Source organism: Poeciliopsis prolifica, unplaced genomic scaffold (assembly GCF_027474105.1).
Source record: "Poeciliopsis prolifica strain line A6 unplaced genomic scaffold, Auburn_PproV2 SCAFFOLD001, whole genome shotgun sequence".
Classification (NCBI taxonomy): Eukaryota; Metazoa; Chordata; class Actinopteri; order Cyprinodontiformes; family Poeciliidae; genus Poeciliopsis; species Poeciliopsis prolifica.
The window spans coordinates 18,526,761-18,546,984 of NW_026562376.1; the positions used below are offsets into that span (position 1 = coordinate 18,526,761).

General features: G+C 39.9%; 3 protein-coding genes and 1 non-coding gene across 11 annotated transcripts in view; 1 reads left to right on the plus strand and 3 right to left on the minus strand.

Moving 5' to 3' along the window:
- Positions 1-6,002, minus strand: part of srpk2 (SRSF protein kinase 2) — a 65,530-nt gene extending 59,528 nt beyond the window's left edge. For 5 of the 8 annotated variants that reach the window (XM_055039592.1, XM_055039108.1, XM_055039357.1 and 2 more), the window contains exons 1-2: positions 5,919-5,949; positions 5,640-5,709 (exon numbers count right to left, since the gene is read on the minus strand). In XM_055039592.1, coding sequence (XP_054895567.1) covers positions 5,640-5,709; positions 5,919-5,934 — 86 coding nt within the window. In that variant the 5' untranslated portion in view covers positions 5,935-5,949. Of the gene's footprint in view, positions 1-5,639; positions 5,710-5,918 lie in introns of all 8 variants that reach the window. The other 3 variants (XM_055039509.1, XM_055039191.1, XM_055039017.1) reach the window with 1 other exon arrangement.
- A 1,336-nt stretch (positions 6,003-7,338) lies between these two features.
- trnat-agu (transfer RNA threonine (anticodon AGU)) lies at positions 7,339-7,412 on the minus strand. The gene has a single exon. It is a non-coding gene; the product is annotated as a tRNA-Thr (tRNA).
- An 856-nt stretch (positions 7,413-8,268) lies between these two features.
- On the plus strand, positions 8,269-17,571 carry pus7 (pseudouridine synthase 7). Its single transcript, XM_055040527.1, has 18 exons — positions 8,269-8,346; positions 8,508-8,611; positions 9,162-9,479; positions 9,575-9,659; positions 10,251-10,364; positions 10,466-10,610; positions 11,772-11,789; positions 12,093-12,204; positions 12,292-12,369; positions 12,552-12,680; positions 13,547-13,672; positions 13,764-13,825; positions 14,236-14,396; positions 14,560-14,686; positions 15,555-15,656; positions 15,908-16,037; positions 16,175-16,266; positions 16,919-17,571. Exons 3-18 carry the CDS (start codon positions 9,172-9,174, stop codon positions 17,053-17,055), a joined length of 1,926 nt encoding a protein of 641 aa, XP_054896502.1. The 5' UTR covers positions 8,269-8,346; positions 8,508-8,611; positions 9,162-9,171; the 3' UTR covers positions 17,056-17,571.
- A 125-nt stretch (positions 17,572-17,696) lies between these two features.
- Positions 17,697-19,213, minus strand: LOC129366595 (endonuclease domain-containing 1 protein-like). Its single transcript, XM_055040551.1, has 2 exons — positions 18,879-19,213; positions 17,697-18,799 (listed from the first exon to the last, which is right to left on the minus strand). The coding sequence occupies exons 1-2, from the start codon at positions 19,170-19,172 to the stop codon at positions 18,200-18,202; spliced, it is 894 nt and encodes a 297-aa protein (XP_054896526.1). The 5' UTR covers positions 19,173-19,213; the 3' UTR covers positions 17,697-18,199.
- Between the last annotated feature and the right edge of the window lie 1,011 nt (positions 19,214-20,224).

Below are 20,224 nucleotides of genomic sequence, written 5' to 3' on the forward strand. Positions count from 1 at the left end.
GAAGTGTTGGTCGTTTGCAAAATCTCCTAATTGGACACACAGCTGAACTTAGCGCGTTCTGTCTGCCTAAACGTTCATTTTCAGTTAGTCACGGTTAATATTTTGGTTTGTTATCAATCTTAAAATACATCAAGTATTTGTCACAGATACTAGTTTCAGTATGCCCACTCTTCTCCACACTCAATAGCTACAAGAAAAAAAAAAAGTCTGCACACAAACAATCTGCGAGAGTCACAAAGCGCTGTGTGGGAACACACATCCTTTTGGGTTCAGCTCATTTCATGCAGAATGGCACACAGAGATAGGAAAAGATCTGCAAGCTGACAGATATATATCCCGACAAGAATATTAGCATTTAGACGCTCTACTGCTGTCAGGAAAAGTTATGAGTAACAAATGCCAACATACTGAGGTAGCTTTATGTGTTCCACTCCTAAAACAACAGCTGGAGAGAGGAACCGACTCACCCCAGAGGACAAACCGAAAAGATCGAGAGGAAGTAAAAGGCCACAGCTCCAGAGTTTGACTTGTTGCCAATACATTGATGCCAGCTCTAATAAGCCTTTCTTGCAGACTTTGGCTTCATTGCAGTGGCTGCAATCGTTGTAGAAAAGGACACAATCTGGAATTTTGCAGCTGCTTCATTACAGGAGTTATCATGGCGACTAGCTCAATAATGGGTGCAATTATCTATTATTTGTGGTAAGAAATCCAATCCAATAAAAGGTGCACTTGAAATAAAAGACAACTTATGTCACAAAATTTGCCACGTAAAGTGGAAATAAATATTACATCAGATTATTTAGACCAAAAAAGATATTAATGTTGCTAAATACAGTTTCAAGAGGCAGTGTCATGTAAAATAGATTTTTTTACTTGTGCAAGCTGCTATAATGTTTTTCCCTCATCAAAAACATACCTGGAGTGTCTGAAAAATCCTTTAGTCTCCCATGGCAAACATTCAAAATGTCTGGATGGGCCAAGCCCCGCCTTCGAGAACGAGGCTCCTCCTCAGAGTTGCAGTTTCTGAGCTTCCCGGTTTGGAGGGATCTCAACCCTGAAATCAATTCAGCAGTGGAAGTTTCTACTTTTTCTTCTGTTGAAAGTGATTTGGGATGTTTGAGTTCACACATTTGTTGAATTTAAAAGCCATCCAGATTACCAGGGGCCTTTGAACCTTCAGTTCTGAACAAGTTATCATTTGCAAATAAAAAAGTACTTGTCTTGATCTCCGACTTTTATTTTTCCTTCCAAATTCTGTGATTTCTTTTTTTCCCTATTTGAGCAGATAAAAGAAACGCCTCTGATTACTGAGGTATGCTTTGTAGTGGCAGAATGCTCAGCTGTTAAATAAAATAAGCTGTTTTTGACATATCTTGTGATTTTCCTTTTTTCGTGCTCCGAAGTAAAACAGCTGACAAAACATCCTCCTGATTTCAAATCTTTTGCCACGGGGGTTGTAAAAGTGTGAAGGTTTGTGATCCAGAGACCTTTCTTGCTGGTACAACACATCTTTTGTGAAAATGCTTCCTTTTAGCATTTTAGATATTGCAGCTTAGATCCAGTAAACTTCTGTTAGGGGCAACATGGAAAAAAAATGTCTCTTAGATCATCCAGTTCTGCATGGCCCGACCAAATAGAAACAATGGATAGAACAATAACGGGCTGAACTGAAGCACAGAAAGCTTTAATACCACTGCTTACCAACAGAAGCTAGCGTTTGGAAAGTCTAGAGGGCTTCAAGGACAAAATCCCAAATTAGAATCTTGCAAATACAGAAAATTTGAGGTACTTCAAGGGAATGTAAGACTACAAAAAGTAGCTAAGAGTTTGAAGTGATGCCAGACAAACTACGGAATGGTGCTGTTTATGCCTTTCCTAAATGTTTCCATTTGTTCTTTGGAAAATAAAAGCTAAGCCTGACTAATATGAACTTCTAAGCTCTCACCACTAGACTCTAGTTATGACCGTAGAAATAATGGGCATCTCTTGAAGTTGAAAGAGTAGTTCAAACACCAAATTTACCTTGATGTGAAATGCATATTATGCATTAAGATGCACAGTGGAAACCATCTTATCATAAGATCTAATTTTTCTTAAACGATTGGGATACAGCCAATCATCAACTAGTAAAATGACTGGTGCTCCTGGGTTGCATCCTATGGAAACATCAACCAATTGTGTGTCAAGTAGTATTGTGCCTAGATATTTCAGTTTATACAATTATTTTTCAAATATTTTTAGGATATGTGAGTCGGCCACCTTCTGTAAATAATGTGGAACAAAAAACTGAAATAAAATTCTGAAACATTAATAGATGCGGGTTTACTATGTCAGCTTCTGAGCAGGTGAGTTCAAACAGAACAAGCTTTGTCTTTTTAAATGGGAAAACATCAAAGTCTAGTAGACAAAAGTGGCACAATCGAAAAAGTAATATGGCTGTGTACATAATGCTCTATAGCTCCAGGTTTTGATAATGACGAGAATGTGAGCACAAGATTGTGCAATGGTTTCTGAGCCAGTCTCATGGTCCAAAAAAGAGAAAGCTCAACAATGGCAAAAGTCAGCTCTCAAAGATGGGGAATGGAGTTAAGAGTACATCCAGGTCAGCTGATGTCAGATAATTACGAGAGCCTCTTCAAAGTTTCCTTTGATTTCTGCAACTTTAAGTTCAAACGTCAAACTAAACAAACTTTGTTACAAGGCACTCTAGCATAACAACGCATATCACGAGCCGGACGTCAGTGAAGGATGATGGGATGATGTTGTGTGGCCGTGTGCACGTCAGGTGTGGTAGAGTTCAGGGAATTGTGGTCAGGTGGATGTATACTTTCAAGAGAATAACTAATACGCATGCAAGAATCTTTAAGAGAATGCATTTCAAGATGTTTTTTTTTTTACACAAAAACACACACAACTTCAGTCGTATGCAACTCCTAACTCTAAACCTAAAGTTTATGACATGAAAACGTTTTTTTATTTTTTGCCCACCATTACATTTTAATTGTTTCTGGTTAACTAGCCTTCATTATTGACACACAAACTCTTGCATTAGTGCATTTTCACAAGCTAATCAACAACTGGTTAACTGCAATAGCCAATCAAGATGAGTCATTTACTGCATCTCTTTAAGATTCTTATGTTTTTTTTTTTATTTTTCTTTAAGTGATAACTTTGTATGCAAAAATGCATCAGGCTGGTGTCTACAGCAGTGCAGGTTGTGTGTGCCGTCTCCAGTCATCGACTTGGTTCTGTCTGCAATTTCAAAACAACAATGATGGGGGTTGGGGAGTCTGCTTTACTGTCAAATGAGACAAATTTTAAATGTATTTTTCTTCTTCAAAACACTCAGAGACAAAGCAACCATCACTGTGAAGCTGCTAACTGCTGCTCTGTGAAGTTCGGCTCGTTTTGTGTCTGTCATATTTTCCCCTAAAAAAAAGTGTTTGTGAAAATGTTTAGACGCATGTTTGACTGATTTAAAACCGAGTCGGTGTATATTGATGTGCAGGTTCCCTAACAACTTCACTTCATCCGATTCTAGTCACGCTTAAATGTGATGATTTCCAACTAAATACAATTTGAAAATCAGACAAAAGTCACAAAGAAGATCATATTTGCCTGCATGATTACATGGTAAGTAAAAGATACTTAGAAGCAGATATTTTTTTCCCTTTGATTTGCACTCACGAAGTTTTTGTTTATTTTCTGTTGACTTTGATCATATTTGACATTCTATTTATTTCGGCTTCTTTGATAGTACTTCAGTTGCCCACATGCCATTTATGAGACTATATCACCACCATGGCAATACTAGATCATTTACATATAATATTCATATGATATGCAGAGCAGAATCTACATTTTATTTCATTGTATGCATCAAGCAATATTGTTAAAAATAAAACAAAAACATACAATTAAGTAGAATTGCTTTTTTGGAGGAAAAGCTAGCCCAAAACAGAAATTTTATAGAGAGAATAGATATAAAATAGGTCATTCATTGTAACCCTAATTGGTTTACAACAACTGTATCTCGCTTCCTAAAGGTCACTTGGGCCAGAAAAGACAAGGACCCGCTGACTCAGAACTACAACAGGACCTCAACCTGAGCAGCTTAACCCAACTCAAAATTTTTTATTCGTTTCAAGGGCTGGATTATTACTCCTGTTATTTATGTTAAATTTCTAACGCCTCCTCAGCTGAGGAAGCTTGCTTCTCAGAGTACAATTTTTTTGAGGCTTTTATTTTCTATCCTTCACCAGATGGAAGGATTGGTCGAGTCCCCATCAGTCCCCATCAGTTGAGTTTGAAAGCTCAGCTTTTGCTTTGTCTTTTCTTTTCTACTTAATGTTTAATGAGAGTTTCTTTCCAGATTTACCAAGTCCTGCCAAATGGCTCAGCACCAAACCCTTTTCACCAACCCGGCCAATGAATTGATGATACTCAACTTACTTTCGAACTCCTATATTAACCATTTCAACCAGTATTTTTGGAATTTGTCTTCCTGGAGTCTTAGGGAGAAGGTACGCATCTCCGTTTCACATATTTCTTCTACAGTAGCTAACCACTCTCTCAATGTCGTTGAGCTCACACTAAGCCACTTTCTTGTTATTGATTTCTTTCCTGCCATCAGTAGTATTTTCAAAAGGTACTTATCCTGAGTGTTTAGTTCATTTGGTAAATTACTTAAGATATACAATTTGAAAGTTGTGCACAATCCCAAAACCAATTTTTTTTTACATTTTCCTGTTTAATACAGAAACACAAGGACCACCAGGCTTAGCAAGATTTCTGGGGGAAACCCTGGTGTGACTGACATCGTTTGACCTCTCTGGTGGCGTTTCCATAGTTTAACTGGTCCTGTGGACGCTCACACACACGCACGATCACATGGAGGGGCTGCCCGCGTCTCAATGCCTCTGTGTGTGAGGAATTCCAGCAAATTCCTGCGGCCCCCTGGGGTGGTCGCTCCGGTGGTATCACCTAATTGATGCCTGCTCGTTCCTGCTGCCGGTGACGTCGCTCCAATAGCGTCGTGCCATGGAAGAAAGCCCCCCTACTCAGCTGCACTCCCAATTCGCATGCACTTTACAGAGCCACTGCAGCGAAATCACGCCGAAAATACTACTGCAACCAGGAGTCACAACCCGGGAAACAATGCTGCGCGCAGCCGTGTAAAGTTGCATAACATCCCACCCCCTGAAAACAACGATGATAAAAATAATCATAAAAACAGACGGTATATGGGGAGGGGAAGGGAGAAGAGGTTCTGCCTACCATTTGGAACGGAAAAAGCGTCACACACATACAAAAAAAATGTAATAAATTGAACCAAAAAGCCAGTGGAGGTGGTGAAAACACTGAGTACAGAATCAGCTGGTAACTTCAGATACTCCACTGAAGCCTGCTCGGATGGAAGAACACGCCTTGTACCATGTGTCTAACCTGCAGCCGCAGCGACACACACACACACACACCCCCCCCCCTCCCCCCCCCCCCCCCCCCCCCCCCCCCCCACACACACACACACACACACACACAGAAAGAACAAACTAAAGTCCTGCAACGCAAACAAACGCGTCCCGTCCACCGGGCATAACAATCCCCACCATCACCGCCGCCGCCGCCCCGCTTACCTCCGATGGTGACCCGCTTTATCCTTCTTCCCCTTCGGCCGCCTCTTCCTGGCCTGAATGGCCATCACTGCTGGTTCAAGTTTAGTGAAGAAGTCCCATGAAAACAGCGGCGAAGCAGAGAGAGAGAGAGACAACACAACATCATCACCATCACCAGGGCTTCAGGCATGTAGCGTCGTTTGTGACTGACGCTTTCTTACGCCTTGTTTACGTCCACCAGCCCGAGAGTCCAACACGGACAGGAGCCGGTCAGCGGAACCGGGTTAAAGAGATACGCACCTTTCTTGGAGCTCATGTTTTCTCCTCTTCCCCCGGCAGCAGGAGCGGACGGTACGGCGGCGGCAGCCGGCTGCTCTCCCTCTGTACCCGCTCGCATTAACCTCAGCTGTGTTCGGGTGACGAGCGCGCCCCCTGTCGATCGCAGCGGGAATCGATGGGGATGGTGGCGGATGTGATTCGGATTTTGAGGTTAAACTGAGGGACGGTGCGAATTCAGGGTTTCTTTCGGCTAAGTTGCTAACTATCTAATTATCCAATTATCCACTATCCATTATCCAGTGGATAATGAATAATTATCCACTGGATTGTCTTTGAGACAAAAGTTGCTTAAAGTTGACAGGAAATTTTTTAAAATATCGCTAGGTAATTATGTGGTATCGGTAGACTTTACCAATACCTAAACATCAACTATGGTGGCAAACATTTAAAAAACTTAAATGAATAAGCAAGCAATGTTTAACCTGGTGGGGAAGCAAGTAAAGCCTGGTGGTCCGCCAGGCTTATGATGTACAGGTGGAAACCCTGCGTATGAAATGTACAGTATTCGGAAATATACTAGATTGTAGATCTGGGGTAGGTTGTATTTGTATGAGTTTGATAATATTTCATAAGGCATTTGGCACACAAGGAAGGAGGAATAAAACACAACTGACACATAACATTTCAGCATAAATGTTACTGCAGAACAGCAATAAAAGAAAGCATGACTAATGTCCAGAAAGCGATTGCGCATATTTAACGTGATAAAGGTACGTCTTAATTTAAATACTGTCATTCATATGGACAACCAAGTGGAGAGAGTCGAAAGGAAAGCATCTTGAGCAGAAACATGCAGAGGCTTCTACCCAAGGATTCAAGACAAAGTTATCAACAACAACAGGCTATCATGACTTAAAGAAAATATGCTCTTCACAATCTGTTGTCCAGTAGTCTAGACTTGTAGAAGCAGAGCAAATAACTGAATCTCACCAATAAAAACAGGATGGCTTAGTTAATGGCCTTAAAAGTAGACATGGTGTCTGCCTCCTTTACTGAAACGGAGAGCTGGTTTAGCGAGAAAAGAGCTGACAGCTCCACCTCCCATTCTACTCCTACACACTACATCCCATAAAGTAATGAAAGCTTATTTTTCACTATATGTTTGGATTAACTAAGTATTAGACACAGCCAGGTCACTCTTACTGAGATGGAGGAGCTCCTCAGTTATACTGATTATTTTTTTGTTTGCTTTTAAACAATATTATTCTGATATAAAAATGGTTTCCTGTTAAATTCAAGAAACCTATCATGTACATTTTATAATACAGGATTATTATTATTTTTTTTTCAGAATATAACCTCAGTGGATAGAGCTTGGTTGTATGCATCTATATAAAATACCTGCTTGGCAGCTCCTATTACATAGAAATTAATACACAAAAGGCACCGCTGGGATTTGAACCCAGGATCTCCTGTTTACTAGACAGGCGCTTTAACCAACTAAGCCACGGCGCCACTGATTGAAAAGTCCTATAGCCCTTCATTTTCAATTATGAAATATCTGCCACGCACCTCAAAGGAGTGCCATAATGATTATTTTATTTTTCGTGAAAGGCTTTTTTAGATTACCTATGTATCAAGACACTAATGCAGTCTGATAAAGTGTTTTGATATCAAATTCTTTTGGGAGGAAAATGTGAAATAACATCTGCAGTCAATCAATTTACGTAATGTTTTTTTGTTGTTGTTTTGTTTTGTTTTATTTTTATTAAGTATTGGCCTTAAATTGAAAACATACTAATAACAACTTACTCACTTTCTGGTTACTTTTGATACACTCGGCTCGCTCTTTGCAGCAATGGCTGATTTCCCACCAATCTGCATGAAACCAAAGGAGCGGGGACTTCTGTGCAGCTGCTTTGGTATGGCTCCCTCTAGAGGCCAAAGTGAGGAAACATGGAAAACTTCATTGAGTAGTAATATCTCGTGATTCCGGGTGTAAATGGCAGTATGCTGAAGAATTTTCACACAGCACTCTTGCCCCTAACTGTCTCGGCCACAACACATTTGTGAAACATTAAATAAAAACTTTGATTTCACTGTCACTAGCAACAACAAAAGCCTGAAATATATCACTTTTTGTGTGATTAATGTATTTATTATGCGAGGTTTGTTTTTCTTTATCAATTTGGTAAAATAAATAAATTTTCAATCATTTTCTAATGAGTTTTTTTCTCTATTGTGTTGTCATTTTTGTTAAAAGTTAATAAAGCTACATTTTGAAGGTGTTGAACGCGTCACTTCCTCATTGTCAGCTCCTCCAGCCAATCCCCGGCGTGGGCGGGCTTTGGGCTTAGATGTGTTTCCGGGGTCTTTCACGCATACACGTGTGGGAGACGCTGATTTCCTTTACCACGATCCGTGCTCTGTTGAACATCAACACAAACAGGTAAACAGGTGCATGTCAGTAATCCCAGCGTCGGTTGCTTTTATTCCCTCGTTGTTCCATTTTACCGAATGTTGAACTAGCTTCCTCAGCGTTAGCACCATCTGGCTATCGCTGCTTAGTTGTAAAATTATTGTGATGGTGGGGTTTCTTTTCGTTGTCAGCCTCAAGCTTTGGGTTCTTGGACGTTTCTGCGACTGCCTGTTCGGTGGAAGATACGAAGAGTTTTCCAGATTCACGAACATTCCCTGCTCCAGCTTTGTAAACAGTATGTGTTAAGATTAACCTCTTTCTGTTTACCCTGTCGCCCTCTGTAATAGTTATTTTAGTTATCTTCTATTTTGACGATTAATCCTGTAAAAAAATCACTTTCCGTAGATTTTTAATTTAAACATTTTAAAAACAATATTAGAAATACTTTAAAAATGCAAAAAAGTATAATTCGAGTCCCCTGTTAAATAAGAACATAAACATTTAATATTTGAAAGCGTCTGCATGGGTGGCACATAAAAAACATATTTATGTGTTTTCAATAGAAAATGTATATAATTTTTGTATCGTTTTGGATTAATTATCTCTCTGAGTATGCTACTCTTTTTTGAGTCCAGTTAATTATGAATTGATAACCAAAGTAGTTGATGATTAGTTCAATAATCGATTCATTACAATTAATCGTTTCAGCTGACATGCATTGCACTTTAAATATAATAATTAAGCAACCAACTACTTTTGGCTGCAGTCATTTTCTGCCACACATTGCCGTGACAGAACATGTATATTACATTTAGATCAACAAGAAATGTTTTATTTTGCTTTAGCTCGACTTTGATGGCTGAGTCAGAGCCTGTGTCTAACACCACCCCGGTCGGAGAGAAGAGAACCTGTCTGCAGCACAGGGATGAAGAGACACCAGCGAAAAAGCCAAAAGTTGACGGTGAAAATGGGAAGGCTCCCAACCCAGATGGCGGCGGTGGTGAGGAGGAGGAAGAGGAGGAGCCGGAAGAACAGGCGAGTGATGGAGAAGAGGACGGCGAGAGCTTTGCTGACATGATGAAGCACGGCCTGACTGAGACGGATGTCGGCATCCTGAAGTATGTCAGTGACCACGAAGGGTTCTCTGGAATCCTGAAGGAAAGGTTTGGGTCTCCTCTGGTTTTTCTCAATAATATGTTTTTGAATACATCTTCACATTGGTTCAATAAATGGATCTTGTCTTATGGCTTGTGTTCAGGTATTCTGATTTTGTCGTGCATGAAATCAACAAACAAGGAAAGATGGTGCATTTAGATGATCTCTCCATCCCAGCAGACGGTGAGGTAAGATACCAGTTGTCTTTCATTCCTGCATTAAATAGGGATGTCCCGCCAGAAAACACAGGGGTCATTTAAGAAACTTTATTTGCTGTTTTTGCTTCCAATGTCTTAGATTTTAAACACTAGTGTTTAAGCAGCTTTCTTTGCCTTGATAACTGTATGTGCGCAGCATTCAGTGCGAGGCACAAGACCAAGAGAAATGGGAAGCTGCAGAAACTGATACAGCCTTTTTTTCAGCATCAACATCTTTGCAAAGGGGGGAAAACAACCAAATTGTTTTGGGAGGGAGCTAGATAAAAGCTAAAAATGTCAGCAAAGGGACATTGGCAGCTAAGAAGTGATTTGTAAACAACTCAAAGATGGGGTTATCTGTGAAGAAATGCTGTCAAAGTTTAGGGTTTCTAATCCTCCTTTCCAAATGTTTTTTCAATTAAGAAGATATCTCTTGTAAACATGGGATTGCAAACAATCAGAAATATGATATTAATGCCACAAGCCAAACTGACAATATTGAGAAAAAAGTATTTATGTTTAAATCTATGCATGATCATGATTTATCCAAAGTGTTCTTCTGTTGTGCGTTTGTTTTTTCAGGAAGGAGCAGAACCTGAGCAATCGAATGATTGCGACGTACTGACGGAGGAGCAGAAAAAGCAGCTCAGTGAGCTGCAGCTCTTCAAGAATAAAGAAAGAAACGTCTCCATCGAGGTGAGCCCAAAGAAGACCTGCTTCCTCTTTCAGTGTGGAACTCCCAAAGGAGCACCACAGTCCAATGAGATATTTCTACCATGTTTTTCCCACTTTCGTAGGTAAAAGACGATACGAAGGAGAAAAGAACGCTCGTCCACAAAGCCATCAAGACTCAGTTTCCTGGTCTGGAAACAAAGACCGAAGAGAAAGAAGGTCTCAAGTTTATAGTGGCCTACCATGCTGCAGGGAAGAAGGCTTTAGCAGGTAAAAATAACTCTCGACTTGTATATTATTGAGGTTTATTGCATGTTCTCTTTACCTGTACCCAGATTCCAGAGCCTTCCAATAGTGTACTCACCTTTATTTTCTTCCCTCCACATTTTCTCACATTACAACCAAAACTTTAATGCGAAATTACAAAACAGTGCATAGTTGTGAAGGGCAAGGAAAACGATGCAAAGGTTTATTTTGTCCGTGAAAATCTGAAAAATGTGGCAGGTGCAGGGCGCTAGGTTTGTGGTTGTAACATGACAAAATGGGTATGGGTTCATCTGCAAGCCACTGTATGTTGCATGCACATGTGCATGATTAACACATCCGCATGATTCTGCTCAGAGGTCACACACACAACCTATTTATTGTAATGCTTTATTAATTCTATTATTTTTAATATTTGGGATCAGTTCTGGAAAAAAACAAAACAAAACGTATGCGTAAAAACATTTCAACAGAGAGTAGTTCTCCCAGGCTTCTGCATGACCTAAATCAGGGGTGTCCAAAGTGCAGCCAAGGGGCCATTTGTGGCCCCTGGACTTACTTTTTTTTGTGGTCCTCAGCTCCAGTTCCAAAAAAGATGCAGCTTTGGCTCATCAGGCACAGGTGTTTGATGTAAACAACTTTATTTTAATCAGGGTAAAACTACTACTGACCTAATTTTATTGCAATGTAAAATGCTAAATACAAGACAAGGTATCCATGTTTTTATGACCAAGCTTTTATAATCAATACTTCTAGTTTGCTGCACTAACATCAGATTTTATTTTGCATTTATAAGATTTGGCTAAATGTAGCAAACATTTTGGAACAAAGTGACCCAAATCTTGTTCTTATAATTGAGAGTAAATCTGTTCAATCGAGCCCAAAAACATTTGAAAAATAATTATTTTCCTTCAATGCAGCAAAAATCCTGACAACTAACAACACTTTCCTACGAAAAAACAAATATTTGCTTGATTTTAGATTCTTCTTATTATTATTATCGTTTATGTCCGAAGTACTTTTGACTTGACAATTTTGGCCGACGTGACAAAAAGTTTGGACACCCCTGACCCACATCCTGACATGGCAACCTGTCCTTTGGTTTGTTAGAGCCTCTTTTCTTAGTAACATTATTCTATCCTCCTTTTGCTCTTCTCTTGTGGATAGAAGTCAAAACAGCTGCAGGTAAGAACTGATTCTCCACGCAAGACAGTGGCTCTGGTTGAGATTCACACTGAATTACTAGGTGTAAAGGACTAAAATCAGAAATGTTACATAACCAGATCACTTACTTAAAGATTGAGCCTGAATTAGTTTATGATTGTATCTCGTGTAAAGCACTGAAAGGGGTCGTCTATATCACGCTGCTAAACACATTTGTATCTCCAACTTTGTTGGTAGGATGGTGGCATTTTAATTAGTTTTTGTATTCTAAATAGTTTATTTGAAATATTTCTCATTGTGTTTTTTTTTCTGTCTCCTCAAAAGCTCCAAGGAAGCACTTTTGGCCCAAAAACCGTGGCAGTTATTGCCACTTTGCTCTTTACAAGGAGAACAAAGACACCATGGATGCAATCAATGTGCTCTCAAAGTTCCTCAGGTCTGATTTTGATGCTAATTATTTTTCTTTTATTTATAAGTAACAAGACGATGTAAAGGTGTATGTATCGGTCCACGGTTTTTCCAGGCTTAGACCCAACATGTTCTCCTACATGGGCACCAAGGACAAGAGGGCCATCACAGTTCAGGAAATTGCAGTTCTCAAGTGAGTGGTAGAGAAGTTCTTTTGTTTGTTTTTGGCTAATTTGCTGCTACAACAGTTGCCATTCTGATATACATGAACTATTTAGTGTGGGATTTGTTAAATTTGTCTGTGGTCGCTGAAAAATCAACCACAGATTTTCCGATTTGTGGGTCCGATTTGTCGTTTTCCTGCTGCTTACGTAGGATCACCGCAGAGAGGTTGGCTCACCTCAACAAGTGCCTCATGAACCTGAAGCTCGGCAACTTCTGCTACAAAAACCACCCTCTGAAGCTCGGGGAGCTGCAGGGAAACCACTTCACTGTGGTCATCAGGTCAGCAGACACAGGAACGGCACAAGCATGTTGCACCAGTATGTTGTTGTACGTTGCCACAAATCAGCAACGTACAACAACAAACCTGTTTTTAGATCCGATGTTTAGGGGTTTTGTACTTTTTGCTGTTTGCAACCTCACCTTTTGTTTTCAAGCTAAAACAGCATCATGACTAACACCCATATGTTAAAAACCATCAGCCAATTCTAATTTTATTGCCAATAATATTGTGTATCCCTGGCATCCAATTACATTGGATTTAATCCACCAACAAAATATTGAATGAAACTCAAAATTTAGATTTCAACAACTTTTTAACAGGATCTTATAAATTTTTTTTGTAGCCAGCACTGCTCTAAAAAAAATGTGTTTTTTCTTTGTTGTTTGTATCCAAAAAAAAAGGCATTATTGAGGTGATGCCTTTTGTAAAACTTAAATTTTTTAAATCAAATTTTACAGTTTTAGAAGATTAATTTGGGAAAAATTAAAAAAATTTCACCTTTGCATTCCCTGAGGGTCCCCAGTCAAGAACTACCATCTTGTTTGACAAGTGTGCCTGAATTCGGGTCAAGTCACACAAGGAATTGTTGAAATAAAGGCTATTAAAATGAATAGAAATTTTCTTAGGGTAAAAAATTAGATTAAAATTGAACCAGGTCTTTATCCTGTAAATATTGCAAAAACTGGACTTGTGAGGGGAAGAGCAGCTGATGTTGCAAAGAAGTTAATTTTGCCTCTAGAGCTTAATACATTTTTAGTTTTGCGATGGCACAAAGCATTTGTCTGAAATTGTTTTATTCATTTTTTCCCCTAGTTTATATTAAAGCTACTTTTTGATTTCAATTCTCATTGTTGTTTCTCAAAAGGAACATCTCAGGAACAGACGAGCAGGTCCATCAGGCCATGGGGTCCCTCAAGCAGACCGGCTTCATCAACTACTACGGGATGCAGCGCTTTGGCACCACCGCCGTGCCCACGCAGCAAGTAGGCAGGTGATTTGCCTGCTGAAAATCCTAACAGGATGTGGCGAATTATGACGCGCTGGAGGGAGAACTCAGATTATCTGGTTTTGCTTTGTTTCAGGGCCATCCTGAGAAACGACTGGAACCAAGTGGTGGATTTGATTCTCAAACCTCGACCTGGAGGTTGAATTGTTTGTTTTTTTCTCTTTGCTTTTAAAGCTGCTTTCCAGACTTTTTTCTTTTCAAAGTGCATCCTACTTATTTAGATAGAAATGAAAGCATGCCACTGTTTGTATTTAATTTACTTTTTTTGTTGTAAATAATTATGCAAGATGAAATGTTCCCTTCCTGAAACAAACTCTGATGACATCATAAAGCATAAAGCAACTGATGGAGTTTTTGTTTGAGTACATTGACTGTATTTGTTTTTTGTGTTTTTAATCAGTCTTCCTTCAAATATATTTGCTCTTGCAGCTGAAATACTTATAGTTTACTAAAACCACAATGATGACTCAAATTCTTGTATCTGCACAGCCTGAAATACAGTCGTAGAAAGTATCTTACACATTCTTTGTCTGGATCACTTTCTACAGCAGAGAAAGAATATCTGGTTCGCTGCAGGGAAGAGTGGGCAAAGACTCAGGACCCAGAGGCGGCACTGAAAAAGCTGCCAAACAAGCGCTGCGTGGAGGGACAGCTGCTCCGAGGCCTGTCCATGTACGGCAAGAAAAACATCGTCACCGCCTTCGGATTGGTTCGTTTCACATCTTCAATATCGGCCGTGTTAAAATTAAGGGAAAGAAAAACTCTTTGCAATGAATGTTCTTTTATGCTTCTTCCCTGTCAAAGCTTGTGTAAATATGAATTCAGCAAAGATAATAAACACATTGATTTTTTTATTTTTTATTTTTTCCTAGATCCCCCGGAACAACCGGCTGATGTACGTTCACAGCTACCAGAGCGTGGTGTGGAACACCATGGTGAGTCGCAGGATCGAAGCCTTCGGTCTGAAGGCGGTGGAGGGCGATCTGGTTCTCAAAGGAAGTGAGTTAAATCTTTCTTCGACTGGCAAATGTTCACTGACGATCCCTTTTCATGCTTTCATACGTGTGAGGGAGCTATGAGCCAGCTGCTTATTGTCAGTCAAACCACACGATATGGGAACATGGACAAACAAGGACACAGATCAGAAGAGAAAAGGTCCTGATTCTTCTAAATACGCCTCTGGTTGTGGCTAACACCGAAATTCAGCAATATTATACTTATCATATACATTTCCATATCATTTGAACACAGTGAAAAACTGCACACACTGCTGGAATAAAAAATACAACTAGTAATGCATAATACATCGGCATTAACATCGTCATTATCACATGACCAAACAAACACAAATGGCAACATTATGGGGATGAATATTGATATCAGTCCAATGAGCAGGGGCCGTTACGCTAAAAGAACGACCAAGATGAGCTGATGGCGACTTTAATGCAGACATATCATGCATCCCTACATATTATCAGTGAAGATTGTCACATACCGTTCTGGATAGTTTATCTCTCACACTTTCTGTATTTGTTCTTACCTGCAAATTCGGATCCTTCTCTCATTTCCAGATGCCAATTTTGTTTGTCAACACCAAGTGAATAGCTAGGACAGATGTTAGCCAGACTGTAGTCATACAGAGAGAATCTAATGTTATTATTCAGTGTTTCATCCATGCTTGGCTTGTGTACTTTAACAGAGTACACACACACAGGGGGAGGATGACTTAAAAAAACATCCACCTCTTATTCTGAAAGTATTTCTAAACTGAAATGGACAGAGTTCTGTTTTAAAATAACTTACCATATAGGAAAATGCTATTAGAAGCTGAATTTTCAGCCTTTTTGCTTCTCGTCTGCTCCCACAGCCACAGCACATGTCCTGAATGCAGAAGAGGCCGAAAGCCACTCCATCCATGACATTGTGATGCCACTTCCTGGGTATGATGTCATTTACCCCTCCCACCACAGTAAGACATGTCTTTGTGATTTCCTTTCTTCTTATGATAAACATAAATTTATTAGGAAAAATTAGGACATCAAATTTTATATATATATATATGTATATATATATATAGATAGAGAGAGAGAGAGAGAGAGAGAGAGTAAATTTAAAAATGAAAAAAATCTCTTTTTTTATTGGAAGATGTAAATTAAAATTATTACATCTGTACCTGTCATGGTTCCTACATTAAGACTTCATCCGTCTTGTTTCTGTCAGTCGGTGAGGGATACAGGGAGCTGCTCTCTGCTGACGGCCTGGACCTGGACAACATGAGGCACAAAGTGAAGGACTACTCCCTGGCAGGAGCCTACAGGCGCATCATCATCAGACCCACTGATGTCAGCTGGTTAGTAGGATTTTATGTTTTGTTTCTTTTCCTACTCTAACCCTCTTGGTGGTTAAATAACTAGACTTTTGTTTGGATGCTGTAGTGATTTCATCTTCTTTAATAAGAGACACTGATGCTTCCTCCTCTTGTTGCAGGGAGGTGATTCACTATGACGACCCCCGGATCTCTCTGGTGCACAGCGATTTTGAGAAACTGGAGAATAAACCTGCTCCTGTGTTCAACAAAGGTCTGCTCATTTAAAATTTTCTTTGAACAGAAGCCACAGGAAAACTTTTTTACTTCGACAGTCTACGTATTTTTAAAGATGCAACCTGTTTTTTGTTTGTCAAAAGTAACCAAAGTGATTAAAGTGTAAAAAACAAGACGGCTTAAACCAAAGACATATGATCTCCCAATCAAACGTTACTAAATTATCCGGAGTGAAGTCTCTGATAAAGCTGAACTCTGAAGTTCCTGATGTTGCTTGTCTGTCACACGCATCCTCAATCTGCTTTTTTAAAATCGCAGAATGTTTTAAGCCGAACAAAGCAAAGCACTACATCTATTCAGCAGAAGCAACCATCACCTCCACTCACGATTACCTGGTACTGCGTTGAAGCATTTAGCTACCATAGATAATGTATTAAAACTGAATAGACATGCTAGCATTAACATAGCTGCATGTCTCAGGACCATATTGGAACATTGTATAGTAGCTTTCTTGAGCTAGCAGAACCATGTTTAAGCAGAATATTAAGGTTGATGTGAAGAAACTCCAGTTGGGTCTAAATATGTTGTGAAAAAGTGATGGACTGCAGCATCCTGAACGTCGTTAGCTGTCACTAAAACCATCCGATACGAGAGATGACCTGTGCTGTCTAACTTATTTCTCCTCACAGACGGGAAGTACCGGGCTCTGCGGATGGAGTTCTCCCTGCCTCCCTCAACTTATGCTACCATGGCGATCAGGGAGGTCCTCAAGTTGGACACCAGCATCAAGAAACAGACGCAGCTCAACACCGTTTGGTTCAACTGAGATCAGATGGCTTGTCCTCGAACTGGGCTGCTGCAAGCACAGATCTACGTAATGAGTTATTTTAGAGTTCGATGTGTGGAGAGAATCCGAAAGAGCAACATCTCTGTTCTCTGTGAACATGTTTGTTGCCTATGGTGTGTAAAAGGATGGAGAGCAAAACAACAATATTCAATTTTATGATTTTATTGTATATTGTCAGTGATAATGTAAGTAAAGAGCTTCGCATTCTGGGTACTTATCACTCTGATGCTAGTTTGTACAGATTATTATTTTTTTTTTACTTCTGGCTGTAAATAGGAGTAAACTTAAAGTGACTAACATCTGAGTCTGATTTCATTTATTAAAAGCATTTAAAGCTATGGTTTAGTAGGTAGTGAAAAATTAGGTGGAAACGCCCTTTAGCCATTTCCTGCAAGACCATATGGTATTCTGCACCACAAGCCGCTTTTCAAAATGAAATCTACATTGTACATACAAACAGAGAGAAAACTATTCTTGTATTCTAGATATGGCCACTAATAACATCGAATAATTGTTTTTCTGAATTTGGGTTGTTCTTATTTAATGTTTTATACACTAATAATTAGATTAAAAAAACAGAATAATGAGATAAAGGTAAAAATTAAGACAAAATATGGACATTTAATTTCAGATTAGCGTTTATTTAAATCACCGTGTGACATCAGGAGTCAGAATCTGAATGTAATCAAATCTTGCCGACTCCCTCAAACTCTGAACAATCCCTTTTATAACCCAAGCAAAATTCTTGACCTGGCCAAGTGAAACAACTTTATGTGACTTAGCTTCTGTGCACATGTATAGAAAATGTAAAACATTGGTCTAATCTGTTCTGACTGGACAAAAGGACTTCACAGGCTGGTATCACTCCAGTTACGGCCATAAAACGGATAATGCGAGTACAACCAAGTAAGTTGTGAATTTGTGTATAACCAAAGCCTGGTAATGCTTCACAAAAGAAACAGCTAAAATGTACAGAGCTGAGTGACACTTGTGGCTGAGATTGCTGAGTATTCAGTGAAATAAGAAGCTGCTACAGAAAACAATTATAGTCAAGGTGCTAACAGGAATTAAAACTACATTGTGTAGCCATAGTAAAACTAAGAATTCCTCTACTTTCCCTTTCTCAGGCCAGTGGGCTATTAGCAGTACTGGGAGGCACACAGTTGTCGTAGAAGATCTGGAAGGAGCTGCTGACATATGTCACCCTCTTCAGAAAGTCCTCCAGCTGTTGTACCGTCATCTCTTGCACCTTGTTGTTCTCCTTGTCGTTGAGCCCATAAGCAGCAAACGCAGGGAACTTTGAGCGCTCCGAGTAGGGAGCATTGTGATCAAACTCAACGCAGCAGTAGGCCGACCAGAGGTAGGTAGGGATGCCCACGCGGTTGATGTTATGGCGGCGAATGGTGTGGCCTGAGGTGGTGATCCCTGTGACCACATAGGCAGTTCCACGGCAGTAGTTGTTCAGCCTCTTGCGCATGGTGTGTTCATGCATTTTCCAAGGACCGATGTTGAACTCTCTGACCCTGGGAACCACGTTGGTCAGAGTGTAGGTGGCTGCTTTATCTTCTGGGTCGGCCTGATGCTCGTCTGGATTCAGCTGGCCTCGTTCAAAGATCACGGTGTCGGAGTAGTCGTCGAGCACAGCCTGGGAATCCTCAAAACTCTTGTGAATATTTGCAGAGGGGAACGGCTCCATCTCTCTGGATCCAGAGACCAAAGAAAGCTGTGTGGATAAACAGTGTCAGAGTAACAAAACAAAACTATTTAACTCAAATTCATCTTTAGTCAACAACCATTCTTACCTGTGGCTCATACATCCAGGGTATATCGACCTTTTTGTAACCATCCGAGCGCTTGAACGTGTACGCAGAGTAAACGGGGATGTGGCTGAAGGAGTCATAGAGGGTGAAGAACCGCGGCTTGCCTGCATAGTACTGGCAAATCTTTTTCAAAGGTTGCTCCTCAAGCCCTCGGGGTATAGTCCCCATGTACAAGAACTGCTTACACTCCGGTGAGATGTTGTCCTGGACTTCTGCTCCTGCCATTACAACAATTAGAAAATACAAGAGTTTCCCTTCAGTTCTGAAGACGGACATGATGACACCTACAGAATATAGTCTCTGGAGTGCATTTAATCTCTTTTAGTTGCTCTCTCACTCCTCAGCTTACTCCATACCTCATACCATTTCAGGTATGCAAATCCTTATCTCATTCCCCTTGCACACACCCAAAAACCCTCTCACTGTTTTAACAGCCACGTCTGCAGCACAGGTAGGCCTAAAAAAGCATCTCTTTTTTATATTCATTAAAGCAACTAAAAGAATAGAGGTAAATAGTCAATCCGGATGAAACTCGTTTAAAACTCTTCCTATATGCTTATCTTAATATGTCAGGCGATAATTACACATATATGTCATATAATTACGCTACATATCTATCCTCTCATATGTACTTCTCCTTGCAGGTTGGCCAGGAGCTGGTGCCTATGGTCATTGGGTAAAACCTGGACAGGTCGTCAGTCCATCACAGAGACACACACAGGACAAACAAACCATGCACACACTCACATCTGGGCAATTTAGAGAGACCAGTTAGCCTAGCAATCATGTTTTTGAATCTGGAGTACCCGGAGGGAACCCATGCTCATGTTCAGTATCACATAGGTAGGGCTGCTGCACATATATATGTATGATGATGTATACTATTTATTAGCACAATTGTTTGTTATTGAATTAGTGAAAAACACAGTGTTTCGCAATATCTATTAGTGAATATCTTCCGTCAGTATTTGAAAGTATAAAACGGAGACTAAATCTGTGTCCCTTTGTATTCCTAAAAGATAACATCATAGCAATTACCAAATGCCACTGGTTATTAAAACGTGTCTATGGTGTGCTTCTCTTTGTTTTTAGTTGCTGGATCTTCAGTTAGCTCCCAGTTAGAAATGAAAGAACAATGCCCTTAAAGTTGCTGCTGTAACAGGGGAAACCTGAGCTGATAGAATGTAATGAATACAAGCATAAACTTTTTATTTTCACATCAGTTTGCTTCTCACTGAACCAATCGAGAACATACAGCTAAACCATATATATTCCTCCACATGTTTCTTAGTGTTTGCATGGATAAAATGTAAACATCAACATAATCT